At 37.1% G+C, this 21,059-nt stretch overlaps 1 protein-coding gene across 1 annotated transcript in view; it reads right to left on the reverse strand.

The window, feature by feature from the left end:
* The window catches only part of LOC122669688 (protein TIC 40, chloroplastic-like), a 28,171-nt gene extending 7,711 nt beyond the window's left edge, over positions 1-20,460 (reverse strand). The window contains exons 1-10 of the mRNA XM_043866517.1: positions 20,151-20,460; positions 14,788-14,899; positions 14,555-14,612; positions 14,395-14,412; positions 10,583-10,841; positions 8,041-8,147; positions 7,879-7,945; positions 4,775-4,853; positions 1,955-1,995; positions 1,510-1,555 (exon numbers count right to left, since the gene is read on the reverse strand). Coding sequence (XP_043722452.1) covers positions 1,510-1,555; positions 1,955-1,995; positions 4,775-4,853; positions 7,879-7,945; positions 8,041-8,147; positions 10,583-10,841; positions 14,395-14,412; positions 14,555-14,612; positions 14,788-14,899; positions 20,151-20,355 — 992 coding nt within the window. The 5' untranslated portion in view covers positions 20,356-20,460. The remainder of the gene's footprint in view (positions 1-1,509; positions 1,556-1,954; positions 1,996-4,774; positions 4,854-7,878; positions 7,946-8,040; positions 8,148-10,582; positions 10,842-14,394; positions 14,413-14,554; positions 14,613-14,787; positions 14,900-20,150) is intronic.
* Between the last annotated feature and the right edge of the window lie 599 nt (positions 20,461-21,059).

Here is a 21,059-nt window from a genome sequence, read left to right on the forward strand (position 1 = left end):
GAATTCTGGTAAGTTATCACATCACTGTGATCCTGGTTATTTGAGTTTCTGAAGCCTAACCTTTTAGGCTTCTAGCAACCCACCAATTTGGTATCATTGCTATAACTGCATCAGGTTCTAACCATACATAATCGAGAGATAGATCAGATTTCTATTCAACAACTTGTTGATATGATAAAGAGTACATCTGATCAATTGGTATCCTTGGAGCAACATGTTGGTACAATGTCACAATGTAATGATACAATGTCACATCAGCCCACTCCAAAGGAAGAGAAGAGAGCGTCAATCAAAGAGAAGAAGCCTGAAATCAAGGTTAAAGTTGAAGAGATTGCAATAACTGGCAAGTGGCAATAATGTTCTCAAAACCTAAACCCTACCGGCTCGACCCGACCCAATTGAGCCTGTAACGAACCAAACCCTTATTGGTTAGCCTTCGGTTTATGTCACTATTCGATTTCGGCTTGGTTCGGGCAAAACTGACGGGCCCCCAATTAGCCCAACCGATAGGACTGAACCCCGAACCCTGCCTAATCTGTACCGAAAACCAGTCCATATCCAGTTTCAAATGGAACTGAAGCTGAAAAGTACTTATTGGTTCGGTTTCAGTTTCCCTGAAACTCACACCAAAACCGAAAAAACCAAACTGAACCGCCCGACTGACACCCCTAACTGGCAATGACAAGGTACATTAAGTTTTTGAAGATTCTGAGAAGGAAGAACAACCACTAGAAAATCGTACTGTGAAAGTCCATGATGGTGATCACTGAAGACAAAAGTTGAAGCTGCAGTGGAAGATGAGGCAGTGGTCGAGAACAACTGTAACTCTGTAAGGACGATGAACCACATGAAGCAGTGATGACCCAAGACGTTCTTACGGTTGGAGGGTTTGTGGAGTTCGTGATTCTACCTCGTTGTTTCGAAGAAAAGATTCACAATATTGAAGACTTCATTCTTAGCTACTGTGAGTTGCCAGAGTAATATTATGGACTGTAGTTGGACATGCATCACACACAGTTGATCCCTCGACTTTACAAAACTCAAGGTCAAGTTTCTTCAAGCAGGGGAGAATTGATGCAGTTAAATCACCTAAATGGGCTTATTTTATTAAAAATAAGCTTTGGGTTGGGTTATGCATGTGTCGGGCATTTGATCCAATGTGTTTTCATTGTAATTGGCCACTTTTTTTTTTAATGAAACAAAAAATTGCAAAATGCATTAATGAGAAGGTGGGATGCTTAGTCATATCTTCTTCTTCATTCTTCCTTCTCCATCAATACTCAATTAAAATAAATTATATGAGCAACAAAACACATAGGTTGAAAATTATGAGTATATCACTAAGAAAAAGCAATTTACAAAGTCTCGGCATTTTTTAGGTCCAGAAAAATAGACATCAGATCCATGAAGATTTAGAACAAACACAAAATGAAGAAATAAAAGCTGAATGATCAAAATCAACATACTTACTGCACAAACACATGGTAATAAATGTAAGTACAAACTTACAGCATGTCTTCCAACTGTTGACGATATTGTGGATTCTGGAGCATCCCTGTTGAATATTACGCATAAGAAACTCAGCCACTTTATCTTGATGTTCTCCTAATTCAAAATTTCTTCTTTATTTATATAAATCTTTTGTTTTTATTTTTTATTTTTGCCCTTTTCAATTGGAGGGGAATTCAGCTGTGCACATTGATTCCACTAGACACTTCTCTGACTAGTGAGGTGAAACAAACTTAACAAGTTGAAACTGTCATATATTATGCCATAAGTGAAATAATTTTGGGGGATTTTGGGCTGCTGTCAACTTAGCCATTTCAATATACATCTTTTGTGGAATAATTATTGCTAGGAATCTGACCAAAGTTCAACCAATACACCGAGGAAGGGGAAAGAGAAAATGAGGGAAAATGAGAGAGAGAGGAATATCATGTCATGAAGAACTTACATTTGAAGGTAGCAGGGTTCTTCATCTCTTCAGGTAAATAGCTGCAATGACAGAAAAAGGATTGGCAAGGTTTTTTCGAAAGAAAAAATCAAACGATTCGTGGTTAACACATTCTAGAACCAAAATTATCAGAATAATGTTAAAAATACAAATAATTTAAGTATTTAACACTGTTACTATCTAGCCATTAAATGATATCAATATTATACTAATGCAACAAAAATATGTAGCACTTCTTGACATCTCAAACATATAAGCAGGCATAAACAACTTAAAGGGAAAAAGAAAAAACCATTGTTCCTTTGTTAGCCATTTAAACCCACATTTTTGGGAAAATAAGGTTGAGCTGACTAGAGTGTCGGATGAATTCTCCAACTCTGTTTTCTTCATTTTTTTTCCCTGGTTTCCACCTTGGTCGGCTAAAAGTTATGAATGCCAACTTATTTCAACCACCCACACCGATCAGTTTAATCTGAAAAGTCATTGTAAACTCCACATCAAATATAAGATTTGTTCTTTTTCTTTTGCTTCTTTTCTTCCTCCAATCAGAGGGGGGAGATGGACACTGCAAATACAGATCAGATGCTTTTAAGATACTTCAAAAAAAAAATCAGTCAATCATATTTTGAATTCACAATACTGCTCAGATAAACACAGAAATCAGGTTCTACCTATGATCCGTGGACAAAGACAATGGTTCCAGTGCAGACACGGACATGAAGTGTTAGACATGGCAAACTTCCACAAGCCAGAAACGCGACACATATATTTGAAGTTTAGCATATCGCCATAATATGTAGTCTTCCTCTCAAAAGTGAAAGGCACCCTCACATTAGGACTGTCTGATTTCCTGGGCTATCCACTTTCCTCTTACTTTCATTTTTCATTTTACATCTCTCACTTGTCTTATCTCATTTCTTCATTTCTATTCTTCATCAATGGCGACGTATCTCTATGACTTAGGATTTCATTTTTGTATGTTGTAATCTCTTGTAATAATAAGCATGCATATGTAAGGTGATTCTCAACACTAGGACATTAAAGACTCACCTGAATCAAAAAGACCTAACTTGAGCATATTGGTATACCCAGACTAAAGACTTTTGGGAGATTTGGCCTTGGGAAGCAAATTGGTTTAAATTGGGGTTTTTTACTTGGAATATGTTGGAAAATGTGTTTGAAACTATGTTGTAAACAATCCAGAAAAAAAACACAGGTTTTTCGGGCTACCGGTTGATGCTTCCCGAGCATGGTTCAAAAACTCGCTGATATTTTGGAGAAATTTCGCTAATTTCGAAGCCACCAAGACAAAATGCAAGGCAAATCAGAGGAACGACTTCATTTCGGTCGAAATTTTGGTGTTTTGCCAACATTTTGACCTTTTGTCGTATTGTTTCAGCGATATTACTTCATTTCGAAAACTCGCTGATATTTTGGAGAAATTTCACTAATTTCGAAGCCACCAAGACGAAATGCAAGGCAAATCAGAGGAACAACTTCATTTCGGTCAAAATTTTGCTGTTTTGCCAACATTTTGACCTTTTGTCGTATTGTTTCAGCGATATGACTTCATTTCGACCGATCCATGTAGCCAACCCAATTTAGTTGGGATAAGGCTGAGTTGTTGTTGTGTTCTGAATGACACCTCTATAGGTGTATTTAGAACTTGAGACCTTTTAATTGCCCTTTGTCTTATTCCCCAAAATTCTTTAAGGTAGGAGTATAAAAGGGTTTTCAAAAATAATTTGAAAATGACATCATTATGTCATTATCAAAAGGTGTCATTGTCATACAAATTTGTCGAGTACACATGTGAAATGGCACTATTAACCTCATTGAAAACAATTGTGTCATACTAAAGGGCAAAAAAGTAAGGTTACAACTATCAAAGTGTATAATATTATACATTCGAAAAGGTATGTTGATCGTAAGTAAAATTAAGGCCGACACATTCAAGTATAACTATCAAAGTGTATTCTAATGTGTGTAATAAACGAGTAGTGTTATTTTACACGACAAAAAATTATCACAACACAACTCGGGTAACAAACGAGTAGTGTCAAGTTTCAGGGTGTGTGATCCACTCGATTTGGTTAACATATATGAAGTGTTTAACTTAGTGAATTGATTTGTGTAAAAGAATACCTAAATGTCCATGAAGTGTAACTCCTGTGTATTAGACTTAGAATTTAAATATTCATTTGTTGTTTTAAAGGACTTCGGAATCTAACTTACCAAGGAAAAATTCATGACACATTGAATATGATCCAACACAACCCATTGACCTAAAATATAATACCGTATTGGGAAAATATGTTGTCCTGTGGTGAGACAAACACGAGCCATTAATAAACGGGTAATATTAAGGATGGAATACCTTGACATGATTAAGAAACATGTCAGGTTAGGGATGAAGCAGTTTCAACAAGACTTGAAATACCACTTCACCCCTACTCAAAGGAAACAATCCACGAGAAATTTAAGATAGAAAGCAAACATCCAAATATTCTATATAATGAGGAAAAAATATTCGAGTAGGACAATGTTGACCTAGATTATATGCTAAGATTCACAGCAGTCCAAACAAGTGTCTATCAGCTCCCACAAAATTGTACTGCACTGCATGCGACCAAAAGAAAAAAAAAAATCTACAAGGGAAAAGTATTTGATAAATCATAGGGTTCTACAAAATTAACATATAGGAGAATTATAATTTCTAGGTCAACAACATACGGAAGTTCATATTCAAATTGAGCTACAAGCATAGTTAAATACAAGTACAGCAGTTGAAACAAAAAGAGATGATTGAGGCTATCTTACGGATAGACCATCTTTTGCACTGTTGGATCTTCCATCATTTTCTCTAAAGCTTCCACTGACAAGACAGAACCAGGTTTTCCTGTTTATAAATGCATAAAACTTAGTCAGGATATATGCAAGCAAATTTTATTAAAAATAACAAAATCAAACTGATTAGGAGAGGGGGAAAAGTATAATCATTAAAGGTAAATCACTTTGAAAAAACACAGCAGACCTTACAAAGGGGAAACTAACAAAAAGGTTCTACCTCCCTTAACTAGGAAAATTAACACATGTCAATCAATAGCCAAGAGCAAGTACAAGTGAAATAGCTTTCGTTCAAAACCATGAATTGGCATAAACCAGACAATCGATATGTTTCATATGCCTTTGCATGGTCGGCACAATGATTCAAATCATCCAATCCTGGTAAATTATTGGAGACGAGCATCAATTGTCTCTTTTTTTTTTTTTTTCCCTTCCAATCATTAACCAGCTCTTTACTCCTAATTTCTTTGATCTGCTAATAACAAGGGTTCACTTCCCCAGGAAGCAGATTTCTTTAAATCTGGTTTCACTTTTGCTGCATCGATGATTTGTTAATTTTCTTCTTTTTCCAGCCATTGGCCACTCCTAGCTACCCTTAAGCCTAACTGAAGAGTTGCATCTCCCTTTCCTAATGGTTCAATATGATATTACTTGCGACAAAGATTAAAAATAAAGACACAAAAAGGATACAACTCAAGTGTTCAGGATAGTACATCTCTAGGTAGGAGAAGGTGATTCTTCAACAGAAGTGACACATTTGAAGATCTAATGAGGGCATCACTCAGGGATTTAGGACATATCAGAGGAGACGCAGATGTACACAACCACACATCACTTCATTGTGGCTAGATGTCCCTTATTAACTAGTGTGGATGCATATTTCCGTTTACTCATGTGTAGCATGTTTTATTTTATTTTATTTGGTGTTAAAACTATTGTGTACTAATGTTGCAATGCTAAGTACTGTAGTTATTAAGGAGTTATACAACAACAACAACCATAACCTTATCCCAACTAAATGGGGTCGGCTACATGGATCCGATAGATGCAAAAAATAAAAAAAAGATAAAAAGTCAACCCCTAGTTCAAGAACAAAAACTGGATTTTCGGAAATAGGTGAAATTTTCAACTTTCTAATGCTGGGCTTTTTCTCAAATCTATGAGTTCCATAAATCTTAATATGGTAAAACATTGCTAAAAACCAAAAGTGCGTTAATATTCATTTGTTTTGATGTCTAAAAAAATATTTTCATTCAGAACCATTTTGACAGCATTCGTACATACCAAATTAACTTTGACCGAAACATGACTCCTTTAATAATAATCAGATTTAAGCAATCTTGGATTTGTATTGAAGGAGTTATGTTTCTGTCAAAGTTAATTTGGTGTGCGCGAATGCTATCAAAATGGCTTTGAATGAAAATAATTTTTTAAACATCAAAACAAATGAATATTTTACCGTACTTTTGGTTTTTGGCAATGTTTTACCTTATTAAGACTTATGGAATTTATAGATTTGAGAAAACCCCCAGCATTAGAAAGTTGAAAATTTCACCTACCGCCGAAAATCCAATTTTGTTCTTGAACTGGGGGGTTGACGTTTTATCCTTTTGGAATTTGATTTTTTAACTATTTTTATTGAATTCAAATAGGGGGGATTTGCTTATTTATGAATAATATCTTAAGTAAATGAAATACACTTAAATGATATTAGGCATAAAAGTATCTGTCTTGACAACTACGATTCTTAGTAGAGTAAAAAGCCACAAGTACCATTTTGAGTGTTTTTTTTTTATTTTTTGTGAAAATAGTTCATGCATTGTGTTTAGAATGTCAAAATAGGTTGTATACAAACAATCAGATCAACAAAAGCATTTTTGGGCCTCGAAACCACCAGCTCGAGTTGGCTGGGAAAAAATCACAAGTTTCGACCAATTTTGACCATATCCCGGTTTCTGGCTGGTCGAAACCCAAGTTTTGAACCTTGTGTATGAGTGGCTAGTCATACCATTTGGCCTTACAAATGCACCCCGTACATTCATGAATGATGACTCAGGTGTGAAGGCCTTTCATAAGGAGGTTTTTGGACGTTATTTCGATAACATTCTCATTTACAGTAGAATCAGGAATGATAATCTCTCTCATCTGAAGCTGGTTTTCATTGTTCTCCGACAAGGGAACTAGATAAGTTGATTGTGAATTTGAAAAAGTTCACCTTTCCGAGTCCCCAGGTGGTCTTCCTTGAGTTAGTTGTGTCTTCTGTGGGAGTGTTATTGCAGGAAAAGTAGTTGTATGGAGTAGTTATTGCCGGAAAAGTAGTTGTTAGGGAGTTATTCTCCTTTGTGGGTTTTTTTTTTTTTTTTTTTTTTTTTTTGGGGGGGGGGGGTGGGGGGAAGGGTTTAAAAGATTGTATTTTGGGATTGAATACAATGAAAGATGTTGGAACTTGTGAGATTTTCTCCCATTCTCTGTAGTATAAGTGATTCCCTGCAAACCTTGGAGTGGATTCAAGTTGGTGTGAAGCCAAGCCCCCTTTCTCTACCCTAATTTTTCTCTCTTAGGCTACCACCCTCTCCCTCTTCCCTACTCCTTTTCTAATTTCTACCAGTCCCAGTTTTTCCACTTTTGACTTAAAATATAGCCTCAAACACTATGGAGATTCATCGATTAACAGCAAGGAGGCACTGACGACACATTCTTTGGAGTTTGGTAGTGACTTAGCACTTGATCACAACACTCCTACTCAAGGGACAGCAAAGGAAGGTACTAACCTATCATGTATCCTTTATTAAATTTCCATGAATCCTAGAATAAGTTTTCTGCACTTGCATTTGGAAATTTTCACCATTTATGGCTGCTGTTAGATCTGATTTTCTGCATGTATGGTGTGAGTTTTGTGTTAGTAGACCTTCCCAAACCCTAATTCACTTAATCCTTAGACTTGTATTAGATTTCCCAAACCTGTCCTGCACCAAGATCACATATGCATACTGAAATTAACGCAACATAAGAGCTTCCTGAAGAAATATGCAAAGGCCAAGTTGAAGAAAAGTAGTTATAGTTTGTCTCCAACTCACGAGTAGACTTGGATTGCTCACTAGAAGCACCCATGTCCTGCTTGGTAGCAGCACCATTTTGAGAAACCTTCAAAAAGTGTTCAAAATAAACTAGATTAAAATTGATACCAGAGCATTAAAGCCCCTAAAGAATAACTCAAATACTCAATGACCAGTACTTACTTCTTCAGCAGACTGAACATCCTTGGAGGAACTTGTCTCAACTGAGCTTTTAGAGCTTTCAAATGGAGATTTTTGCAACAACTCATCAGTAGAAACATCTACAAAAGCTGCATAAAGAAGATTGTTGAGGATTTCCGACGGATAATAGTTTCAAAATAAGACCAAATGATGCAGTGTGTAGCAATGTGCCGTGGATATACCGAAATTGAACAGAAGACAAGGTTCAGAGCTCTAGAGATATCGATTATATCAAAAAGGAAAATATAATAATAGACCGATAAATAGCTTATAAAAAATAGTGATTCCTTAATAAATATGCAAAAGCTATGCTACACATATGTCTCTTTTCGGCAAATGAAACGTTAATCATGGAGCCATGCAATCATCCATCACAAAATAGTGGTGGTACACATACAACAACAACAACAACTCATCCTTATCCCAAGGTCCCAACTAAATGGGGTCGGCTACACGGATCCTTACAAAGAACAGGATTAATATTAAGAACAGAGTTAATAATAGGAAGAACAAGATAGGGAATTCAACAACCACAACTAAAAATCAGTCCAAAACAAACTAAGGATGGCTACACGGATCCTAGCCTTTCCAATCAGCTCTATTCAACGTCATACTAGGAACGAGACCAAAACTATGCATGTCTTTCCTCACCATTTCACCTAGGGTCATTTAGGCTTGCCCCTAGCTCTTTTAGAGCCTCCAATCTGAATCAGGTTACTCCTCTGGACTGGAGCATCCGGCGCCCTCCATTGAACATGGCCATACCACCTCAGGCGACTTTCTCGTAGCTTATCTCGAATCAGAGCTACTCCCAAACCAGCTCTAATATGGTCATTCCTTATTTTATCCTTCCTAGTTTTGCCACTCATCCATCTCAACATCCTCATCTCCGCAACACTTAGCTTATCTATATGACGCTTTTTAACCACCCAACACTCCATGGCATACTTCATAGCCGGTCTTATGGCTGTCCTGTAGAATTTACCTTTAAGCTTTAAAGGGATTCGTCGATCACATAACACTCCGGATGCACCTCTCCATTCTTCTAGGATGGGATAACAAAATTTTACCAATGCCTACAAGGGAGAGATTTTGAAAGTAAAAGCAGTTCCGTAGTATTTGGATGGTCTAGTGCCATAAATGCCACGCAACAGTTTTAAGTGAGGCCCAAAAATATGGAAAAGCCTCATTTTGCAAATTCATGCAAAATTTGAATCTAGAAGGGCTTCAACACATGATAAAATTTAGAGTTTTTTCTTAGAGGCTGCTACTTCGACAAGAATAATCAACATTTAAACAAATCAGGAAGCAAAAAAGATAAAAATAAAAAATACACAGTGGATCATATAAATAAGGTGGAGCCCACAATTCGATGTAAATGATATAATCTGTGTTTGTCCAAGAATCCCCCCCCCCCCTTTTTCTCTAGAAGAGGGGAGCATTTCAGGAATCGAGATAAAGAAAGCATAGAACAAGGGTCGTAAAAAACCTTTATCATTTGTTCAAAGTGTTTTACATGATTCGTAACCCTTTGTAGACTAGTAAGATTAGCATGTTCAAATATTTTCTTAACTATTTAATTTAATAGAAGCTTTAAGAACTCTAATTAAATTCATCCCAATTGATTGTTATGGTTGATCTGTTAATTGAAAAGGGGGAAAGCAAAGGCCTCTTTCTTTCATTTTCTTTTTTTCAGATAATACCTCCTCTTCTTCCTCTTATTTTGTCACTAACTAAACAATTACAATTAGTCTTCAATAATTATTAAGAAATTTCTAACTAAATTATAATTGATAATTGTTACAACCGCTTATCCAAAAAGCTCGAGCTGTTAAGTGCTACAACAATGTATATCAACACAAATCAACACCCCCTGCACGTGCAGGAACACACACGACTCTGCATGTGACACCATCACATGGCACCAAGGGGCACAAAGCCTAGGGTCACAACAGCATATAACACAAACCCCTCACACTTACCAGGGGGATCGACCACCCAACCTCCCAACTCTGATACCATGTTACAACCACTTATCCCAAAAGCTTGAGCTGTTAAGTAAGGGCTACATAATGTGTATCAAAAGTCAAAACACATCAACAATTCTCATTAATAATTAAATATTGCAAAAATTTAACAAAGAATTAATATAAACAGCTGTGCCCAGCCAACAAAATGGCTCATTTGTTTGTAAGCATTGAAAACCTTGGCAATTCATTAAAGCACTTTCTGCAGAACCATAGCTGAGTTAGAAAACACTAAGTAATCCAGATGGTGCCACCAGCTAGAAGTTAAAAAATAACGCAATGCCTTCCGACTGAATCTTAATGAAGCTGGACATTCTAATCCAATAAAACCAAAAAATAAAGAAAAAAAAATTGAACCAACCAGTGAAAAAATTCATTCCATCATAAAAACAAAATGCATTCTTGGTTTTAGAAAGAAATTAATAGAGTTTCAATTATGAAGAGACTCTCTAGTTAAATCAGATAATGACACCACTGTAAGAAAATAATAGCTATACCATAGTTTTTGGGTTCCTTCTTTATTTCTGGGTCAACTTTGACTTCTGTGTCTTGTGCTGCACTTACTTCAGTTGCAGGGACATCTACAGTAACTGCAGCTCGTGAAGGAACAGGAGAAGGTGATTCAGCTGGGGCTGATGCAGTGGATGATGGAAATGGGAATTGTGATCCCAGAGAAAAAGCAGTATCGTTGAATTGTTTATTTTCTGTGGACATCTGACCCATCAGAGTCTTGAAAGCTTGCTGCATAGCATATTTCTGACAGAAGATTCCAACCACAGTTAGCATAAAAAAGTAGAGTACAAATTTTGTTCTTTCTACCAATGCCATTGTACTGGAGAAACATGAGCTCTACATGCATGTCAAAGGAAGCTAAATACACTTCTAGTAAGATATGTAAAGTAAGAATTGAAACATAATATAAATGAAAAGTTGGTCATCAACAGTAATGACCCATAAAAAAGAATTTCTCAAAACCAACGGCTTCAGTTAATTATGGAATTTGAACTTAATTAAATCTGACGGGCAATATAGACGGAAGAATTGCTATCCTAGTATACTACTATCTGTTAGGGTAGCCAGAGTTCATCCAGCAAGGTTTGTAGCTGACATTATGGTTTACAAAGATGGAATCAGAGAGTATCAATGGTAGCATTTTATTAGAAAACGACCAAATTTGCTCCTTCTCTCTGATTTTTTCAGCTTCCCCAATCCTTCACTGGCTTCCTTCATAGAAAGCACATTTGTCAATTCAAGAAGGGGGAAATGGATCTTCATACAGTCATATGAAATTCCAAGGAATGACTCAAACATTTTCCGTAGAGACATTAGTTGAGGATTCTTTGGAGCAGTAGAAGACTCAATGAAATTCATTTCCGCTACAAAAGGAACACCTTTCAATCAATGGAATGACCTCCCACTTTTCCCAAGCAGTATGCTTTTACCCCCTCATCTTCTATTCATAACCACTAAATATTCTATTTGATTTTGCTGACAAGTTGTGAATGTACTTAACAGGGAAAATTCCACAGCAGCTTAAAAAGCTTGGAGGATGCTGATTTCATTTTGGTTTACTTTGTTGAAGGTGGCGAGGCAATGAAAAGGAAGCTGGAGACTAGAAGATGTTTGGGTCGCTGACCGGTTAATTGGTTTGCTGGTGTCTTCAATTAGATGGAATTCAGGGAATGTCTCATTGTTTTTTTCCAGTTCTAAATTGGCTAGGTCATCTAAGTCAACTTTGGTAGAGGGTGGACCTTGGAACAACGGTAAGGTTGCTCCATTGTGACCAAGTGGTCACGGGTTTGAGTCTCTGGAAACAGCCTCTCTGTGAAGCTGGGGTAAGGCTGCGTACATTATGACCCTCCCCAGACCCTGCAGTGGCGGAAGCCTCGTGTAAGCCCTTTATCTAAGTCAACTTTGATTTCTAGGTTATAGGCAAATCGGTTAATGAAAAGAAAAGAGAATTGAAAGGACATCATGGATTGGCAAGGAAAGTGGGGAAAACGATGTAATGCTAGTCCAGTAAGCTGATAAGCTCAGTGGGAAAATTTGGAGTAGAGCATCACTATATTGAATGTTAACTTTTATCATGGATAACAGGATGAGAATTTTATTAATATGAGCAAAATGATTAAAAATCCCAAAACATGGTACCCTCAAATTGAGGAATAGAAAACATCAAGCTATGCCCTATAATAAAAACGAAAACAAACAACGGAAACCCTCAAAAGAATCACTAATCTGATAAAGGAATAGAAATGCCAAGAATCCCATCATCCTATGGACACCCTGTTTGGGAAGCTGGTCTGCCACATTGTTAACAGATCTAGACCTCCATAAGAACAAGCAATTCAATTAGAAGGCCAAAGAACTGATGTTCCTTCTGACATAAGAAAACATCCAAGGGACCAGAGCATCTGGCCTCATCAAAAATATAGCTGAATCTCCCTCAACTGAAATGTTAATGGAAACCCACGCAAAGCATAAGCCAAGCCCATCCTCAATGACAAAATTTCAGCCTTAATAGAGTTTCCTTCTCATAGGAGCCAAAATGTTATCACATTTATTTGGAAAAAATTAGTATGAATTCATGGATTCCCAGTTTCATCATATAGAGTTCACAGAACAGAGTGAAGTTCATTGGGAAAAGACGTGATTGATTAGGAAACTGTTTACAGTCTACTCCAGTCCTATTGAAGAAGGCGGTTTAGATAGAGGAAATGCGTCTCATAGGAACCATTCTCTGTTGGCAAAACAGATTTGAAAACTCCCCATGAATGACACTCATTGTGGTATCAGGTTATCAGACATGGGTAAGGTACAACTTTGTATAGATAGGATCATAGTTGTCCAGGCGCCGTCTAGGCATCCAGACTCCCTTTGCTCGAAGGCCACCTTGGTCTCCTAGTCGCCTTGGTTCCCCCCCCCTCCCCCCCTCCACCGCCTTAGGTCGTCTAGCCACCTTGACAACTAAGGATAGGATTCTAGAAGTGCAAATAGAGTAATAGTTTGGGCTCCTTGGAAATGCATTAGAATATTTCTTCCTCTAACAGAAACTTGGTTCAGACATGATGTTGAATATGGCAATAAATTTAAGAATTTAGGAAGACCTATGGTAGGGGGAATATAATGCAATCTGAAAATCCAGATTATAGATCTCAGATTCAAGCAGGCCCAAGGATCAAATCTGTGATCAGATTCGTTGTTAAGGGATGAAATCAGGTCGGTGGAAGGGGAGGGAAAAGAGATGAGATCAATTTGCTTGGGAGGAAGAAGAGTGAAGAGGAGCCCAAAAGAGAAGAATCAGGCACGGGATACCAATCCCATATGCACTGCTCATCAGCACCAAAACTCTACAAAAAAAAACTCATATTCTTTACTTAAATCATCTATAATTGATGGGGGTTGTATTACATATATTAAGACCATTTAAAATTCCTAAATTGACTCATAAAAGGACTCATAATCACTCTAACACACTCAAAGTAGAACTCTATTTAACTACTAAGTATTCTAATCTAAACTCAAACACTTAACTACTAATCCCGTGTACTAACTTTATTCCCACTTTATGGGTTTATAAATTAGGCCCATTACAATGAAACCACAAAAAATAAAAGGCCCAACCTATAATATACTACCCAAAGGTCAATTTCAGCCCCATTGGACTGCCAGCAGCGCCTTATGGGCCTCCCAAGCTTGCGCATAAACCTCCATACGGGATTAATGCCTAATGCAACTGCATCAGAATATAGCTTGAAGGATTCTTATCCAGAACTCTATATTAGACATCAAATACAAAAAGGTTAGGATTGTGTTGTCCTGTCAAATGAGGGCCTCACTGGAAGTTAGGTTTTAGAAGGGGTTTTACTAAACTCAACTCAACTCAGCCTTGTCCTTCATAATGGAAGTTAGTTTTAGAAGGGGTTTTAGGGAGAAGAAATTAAATACTGTTCAGTTCCACTTAGATAGTCTTCAGGATGTCTTTATATCCAACGAGCATCAGGACAAGAGGATACGGTCATAGTTGTTTACTAGTTACCTATCATGCAGTATTCCCTATAAAGATCCATCACATGAGAATAACGAATATATAGACGCTGGTACTCTGCAATAAAGGATGTAGTCTTTAAGATTCTGTGGAAGACATCAGGCAGCAAGCCAGAAACAAAAGTAGATATCATTAACTGGTTACATTTCTTACTTGTCAAGTTTCCTCATAGTAACACAAAGAGATTTAGTGGGATATCAATAACACTCACCAATACACACCCGTAAGTCGCAACAAGGTTAAATGAGTAACTGCACTAACCTTTAAGTTTGTTGCCACCTGATACATACCACCATTCAGGATGTCAAAAATAAAGCAGATAAGAACAAAGACAACAGATGAAATAAGATAGAATTTACAGCCAAAAATGATTAAATAATATCTGAACCAAAGGAATACAAGGGATCATTAAGCTTCTCACCCATGAAAATAACGCTGAGAGTCCGACTCCAACTCCAATCCAGAAAAGAGGAGAACCTCTAGAAACATTATCAGAAGATTAAGAAGACTATTTGATCTATGTTAAAAGACAATCTTGAGGGAATAAAGAGAATTCTCCATTACAGTTATTCACAGCAATTAACTAAGTCTACTTTAGATATATACACAGACACACAGAGACTTGAACTATCAATAACAAGTACAAATGTTTACATAGAAGAAGGTGGGGGTGGCGCAGACGGAAGAGGATTGACACCAACTAAAGAAGTTTCCCTGCTGCTTGAAGAAACACTAGCAAAAGCTTCCACACCCAGTTTTTCCAACAACACTGTAGCATATAAAAACTTTCATAAGTTCAGTCGAACATAAACACAATTACATGCGCCATATGTGTGCATGTACTAATGCAAATCAACAAGCATCAAGAAACCCTACACAGCTTTGCAATGTGTAAGTTCTCCCTCACAGGAGAGCACTAATTATGTTAGTCCCTGGACCAGCAAACAAACCAAGAGAAAAAATGAATTAAGGCTGATTGTATGGCCGTACTGTGGTGAAGAGTTTATAAGTCTACAATTATGGTAAAAGAGAAAACAATAATTGTAAACTGATATAAGCTAAAAGAGAAAACAATTAATTGTGCTTATAAGTTTTAACTGATTTAAGCTAAAATTTAATGGCTGAATAATACAAGCCGATGTGTAGTTTTGGCAGCATCACACATTTTTTAATGTTTTCTCTTTATTTCTTTAATTCATAGTCCTTGAGTCAAAATAGGTTACTTAAGTAAGAGTTCAAGTCACCCTTGGTTATTAAGTTAATTTATGACTTCCAAATAAATTTACAATTATGGTCAAGGATTGTGTGTACTATTGAAAATTGAAAATAAGAACAAAGGATGAGATGAAGATTGAGAAAAATCCAAGGCCACAGATAGGCAGATCGGAGCTTCCTTCTTATGTGATGCAGAAGTATCTTTCATGATGCTGTAGATCACATCCATTGTGGATACTATAAAGAAAGTTTTGTTATTCAATTTGGATTTGGACAAGGAAGGCAGAAAGAACATGCTGAATGTAGCATCGCTTCTTTAGAAGGTGATCATTCTGTGGAACTTGGGAAGAACAAAATGCTATATATGATGAGGACAATCATGTTTTACAGATTTGTACCAGTGACATATGTTATGTACTTAAGGTAGAGCCCTAAAATCTCTGTTCCAAATCTTGCTTCCATGAAAGCATCCACTTTGGATGAAAAGGAAAAAAGAAGCCATCACTAGAAAAGCCACAAGTAAGACATTCAGAGGAGCCTATAATCAAAGACAGGAAGGATAGCGATCTCTATGTTGTTGTTGCAAAGGGCTGTTTGAAAGAGCGTTCTAATGAGGTCTATGATGAGAAAATACTAAAGCCAAGCACGGCATACTAAAGTAATTAATGATTTCACCTTTCCAGGTCAACTTGTTGATGTAAGCTCCATAAGAGACTGGTGTTGCCTACTAGTATTCTGCATGAGTTTCAAGAAGAATGTTCATCAAAGTTTTTATGGAAGCTTGGTGATTTTCTTCTCCACTACTTCAAATTCATGGTCAAGTTTTTTCTCAACCATGATAATTGAAGCAAAAGCAGCTCAAGCTTCAATTGTTGTTAAAGCAATATACAGGTTTCACGACAAAGCTTATCCATTTGGCATGAGTTAGGTGTCATTATAAGTTTATTCAGTTAGCTTTCTAAGGAGACCAAGATCTCCTAAATCGAAACTGTATTGATGAGATTTCTGTATTTGAGGAGTTTTAGTAAATAGATAATTTTTACAATTTTTTTATTTGATGAGCACCCATTAGAGTTGCAAACTATTAAGATTAAGTCATGAATCAAAATATTAGAAAGTAGTATAAGAAGTTACAAAAAAAAAAAAAAAAAGTTAAAAGGTCTCAATTTTCAAATGCATTTTAGCCCATACAAAGGCAAGGGATCACTGAAATTGAATGGTTCCTCTATTTTTCTATTCTTGTGATTGCTGAGCTTGAGTTCTAGTGCTAGTTATAACTTGTACTAAATTGTAGGTAAGTTGTTCTAGCCTATTTAACGTCAAGGGAGCAGGCTGATGTAGATCAAAGCATGAAGAAAAACCAAGACAGAATTCCAAGAAAAAATACTGTTCATGTGAACAGTACCACGAGTTATTGTTCACATGAATAGTGTTGTGGGGCTCAATATCGACAGCTGGCTTTGATGAGATGCTGCCAATATTTGTTAGGATACTATCTATTAGTTTTTATTTTTTCAGTAGTTCCTATTTTTCTTGCATTGTTATTGAGTCTGATGCAAATCCAAGCATCCGCAAGAAGAAGCAGCCCTAAGCTTAGGGCCTAGTGTTTGGAGCCTTAGTTTACTATCATACTTAGTTTATTTCAGCCTTAGTTATTTTCCATACTTAGTTTTTTTTTTCAGTTTAATTTTCAGTTTAATTGTAAACTTAAATTGAACCAATTCAGGCCATGGTTCAATTTAAGTGAATTAATCCTATTGGTTGTTAGGTTCTTATTTCCTATTGGTAGATAGGGAATCTTTTAAGTTTTGGCTTTTAATTTAAGTGTCCCACCCCCTCCACGATTTTAGAAGGGGAGTGATTCATATTTGTAATAGGAATTGGGCCTTAGGCCATATTATATATTAATAAAATCATGGGAGGCTCCCCCACAGTTCAGATTTCAAAAAATTAAACTTGTTGCCATTGTTGCTGCTGCTTTGCTCCTTCGAGAGTGTGCCTTGTGAGTAATATCAAGGTGAAAGGGACTGGTGGATCTCCAGTTGACTCCTTGCGTCTTGTAGACCGGGAGGATCTTCTTCTCAACTCCTTGCATCTTGTAGATCGGGAGAAGCCATCTTCACTCTTCAAAGCTGCTGCCATTGAAGATTCAGTTTTCAAGTAAGTAGTTTATTAATTCAGCATTCACCTTCTTCTTCTAACCTTCCAACCTAAGCCTATCGACTCCCATTATCATCCCCTCCATTAATCCAATCGATCCACCAAAACCCTAGGTTATCTAGATTCTACCCAGCCCAATTCCACCAGACAAATTCAATTAAATTTCAACCACAGCCCCCTCTCACCACCTCCTCCACTCAACCTTAGTTGCAGGCCCATCCTAACACCTAAACCCTAATCCCCTTCCTCTTTGTTAAAACCCAAAAGCCCTAAAATCAGTCTAGACCTATCCAACCATCCAAATCCCTCCAAATTACAGCCGAACCACCCTACTACTGCCCTTAACACTCGACCTAAAGCCCTAGCCCAAACTCTCACTCTAAACCCTAAAACCCATCACTCCCATCTTTCCCAAAACCCAAAACCCTAATTTTCTAAATTCTAATTTCTCACTCAAACTTCATCAAACCTATTTCATTAGACTCCTAAAAACCTGCCTATCATTATTAAATAAGATTTGACCCCATTACCCTAACGCTAGAATTTAACCTAAATCATCAAATCTGCCCAATCGACCAGCAGGTCCTGGTTTGCTTGGCTCCTAGTAGGTCTCCTACCTATCTAGGACTACATTAGAGTCAATAGCTAGAGTTTCTATTTTCCAGCAAGTTTCTAATTTTATGTTAGTATCCTCTTTTCAGTTTTATTGGCAGCCAAGCAATCTCCCCACACTATTGGGAGTTGCTAATTTTGTAACCATTGATGAGATGATTATAAATAAGTCTATGTGGCTGAGCAGAAAAGGGACAGAGATTGAAGAAAAGAACTATGGTTCAAGCTGTGAGACGCAGTGATGGTCTGGTGAGAGACCGTGGGTGAGAGGATGAAACGCTGAGAGGGCCAACCCTCCCCCCTTCCATATCCCCTTCTTCTTCTTTCCTATCCTTTGATGTTCTTCCTTCATATGTAAACAGAAAATACCAATTAAAAAAAAAAGGAATTTCAGTTATTCAACTTTGTTCTTTTATTGTAACGATCCTGCTGCAATTGATCTCCAGCTGGTTTCCCTGGTTCAAGGTCGAGTTTGCATTACAGGCTGACTGTTCGGCGGCTTCAAAATAAGGTTGGGGGCCATGGCGCTACTTGCCTCTCTAGTGGAGGGCCGGTTAGTAGAAGAGGGGAAGCTGAAAAAAATCAGAGTTGCAAGGAGGGAGAGAAGAAATTGCATAAGAAGGGGGAGAAGAAGATGGTCACACAACCATTGCTAAGCCATTGCACCTCACCAGTAGCAAGAAACAAAACTCAAAATTCTATTCATCAAATCTGCCACTTGCGTGGTTACAAACTGGTATTTAAAGAAAATTAAAACTCCTAATTGTAATCTATAACTGAAAATTAAATTCCTAAATCAACTCTACTGTTAAGTAGCCAGTTAAAACTAAAGTACGGAAAGGACTCTACCACTAAGTAGTCCATTTAAAATAAAAGATTACAAGATAAAGTCCCAACTAATTAAAAACCTACTAAATAAATAATTAAATATTCTACTGAACCCAAAAAACCCATGGACCCGGTTCATCTTCACATGGATACCCAAATGGGTTTGGGTCGGTCCAAGGCAGTGCACCTGCATCACTCTCGTTAGAAATGCAGGGACTTTCGCAGTGCAAGCCAATTTCTCTTTCTCCTGGAGAATGAGTTCGGCTAATCATATTGCAGTTGTATTGGCTAGGGGAAGTGTGGGTAGACAGTCCTTGTATTGCCCCTTGAAGTAGTCCCTTAGAGGATTTTGGCCTCTTGGCCATCTGTTGTAATTGTTGTCCATTTTTGTTTTTCTTTTTAGGTTTCCCTGCTCTTGTTGTTATACTATATGTCCTGGTTGTTGCATCTCTCTTTGGCTCGTTTTCTTCTTTATATATAAAAAAAATTTTGATGTAAGGATTTGGAAGCCACTTATACAGAACAAATTGCATAGGGTTATAGATCTGTAATCAGCCAGCAAATTGGTCTTCTTCTTCTTTTGCAATAAGCCAATGAAGGTGTTGTTATCTGGGAAAGGTGTGCCTACTGTCAAAATCATCAACGTACCGACAAAATGAGGGATCTCCAGACGGTTGCAGCTCACTCCTTATTTCATAATGAACTTCTTATGTTTCCATTATAAGACATCAAATTTTTATTTGCACCATCTTAGACCTTGATTATAATATCTTATTTTTCTTACTCTACACTGAAACTAAAATCATTTTCACCCACCAAATTATGGGGTCAACTACAAATAAAAACCCTCTCTCTAAAGGCTTCTTTCAAATCCATTCAACCCAATAAAACTACATTTTATTAAAATTCAAAACCATAAGCATTGTCTAAAGGCTACGTTTAATTTCCACCTATTATGAAGTGGTTCAATTTTTGGTTTACATAAATAGATAATAGAATGGTCTCACTTACTATACTAAAAAACTGACCCTTATTGTACTTTCAATCAACAAACCGATAGGACTTACAATGGGTCCATTCTGAAGCATCTCTTCGTGCATACAAATGACTCGAGAAAACAAACTGACATGATATATTAAGCATGAAAATGAAAATTAAATTCATCTAACAGATCCAATTAGCGATGAGAGAGAGGGGTTTACCATTTTTGGGAAATCTTCGGGAGAGTGTGCCATCGATACTGCCCTTGCCGAGAGCGGACACTATGTTTCCGGTATTGGGCGGGCCCTCTCTCCTCTTTCTAGACGGGTTGGGAAGGGCGAAGAAGCGTCTGGTCGAGAGCCCACTGGGATGTTGAGAAGACCCTAATAAGAGATATTTTGAAGGAGAGAGAGAAAGATAGTCCATTCTCAGTTGCAGAGAGAAGTGCAAACGAGGAGAAAGTGTGGAAAGTGAACAAGAAAACCGCGGCTTTCGTATGTTCTTTCTGAGGTTTAAAAGGCCAAAGGCGTGTGGTCATCTCGGAGGAGATGGAGTTATATCAAGGTTTTAAAAACCAGAATCGAGGATCGAATCGGAGCCGATTCCGGTCCGAATCTGTCTGAGTCGGTCCAATCCATCCGGTCAAGCCATTTTTAGGCCCTGATTGGAATAAATAATTATCACTTCCAATTCATTGGCACCTCCAATTCCTCCAATTTGTCTAATAGGGGGGAGTGGACCTCACCTTGGGCAATGTTTTCGAGCAGGGGGTAGGGTGGTCATTTCTGCCCCCATGTGAGGAATTATTGAAGGCAGTGACTTGGAGGTGATCACGATTCGATTGGAATCGACTAAAAATTAATACAAAGAAAATTTCCAAAAAAATATTCTTAAACAAATTCTGAACAATATAAATGCAACTGTGAAAAAAAATAACCTTAAAATAATATTTTTTGCTCTAATTAAAATATGTAAAAAAAAATTAAAAGAGTAAAACTGTACAATTTACTATGAGAAGAATAAAAACCTTAAAATAATATTATTTTGTTGAAATTAATCATTTTGAACTAAAAGTAAATTGATATATTAATATATACAAAAATTTGAAAAATTAGAAAACTAAGGAAAAT

This window comes from Telopea speciosissima, chromosome 7 (assembly GCF_018873765.1).
Source record: "Telopea speciosissima isolate NSW1024214 ecotype Mountain lineage chromosome 7, Tspe_v1, whole genome shotgun sequence".
NCBI classification, from domain to species: domain Eukaryota; kingdom Viridiplantae; phylum Streptophyta; class Magnoliopsida; order Proteales; family Proteaceae; genus Telopea; species Telopea speciosissima.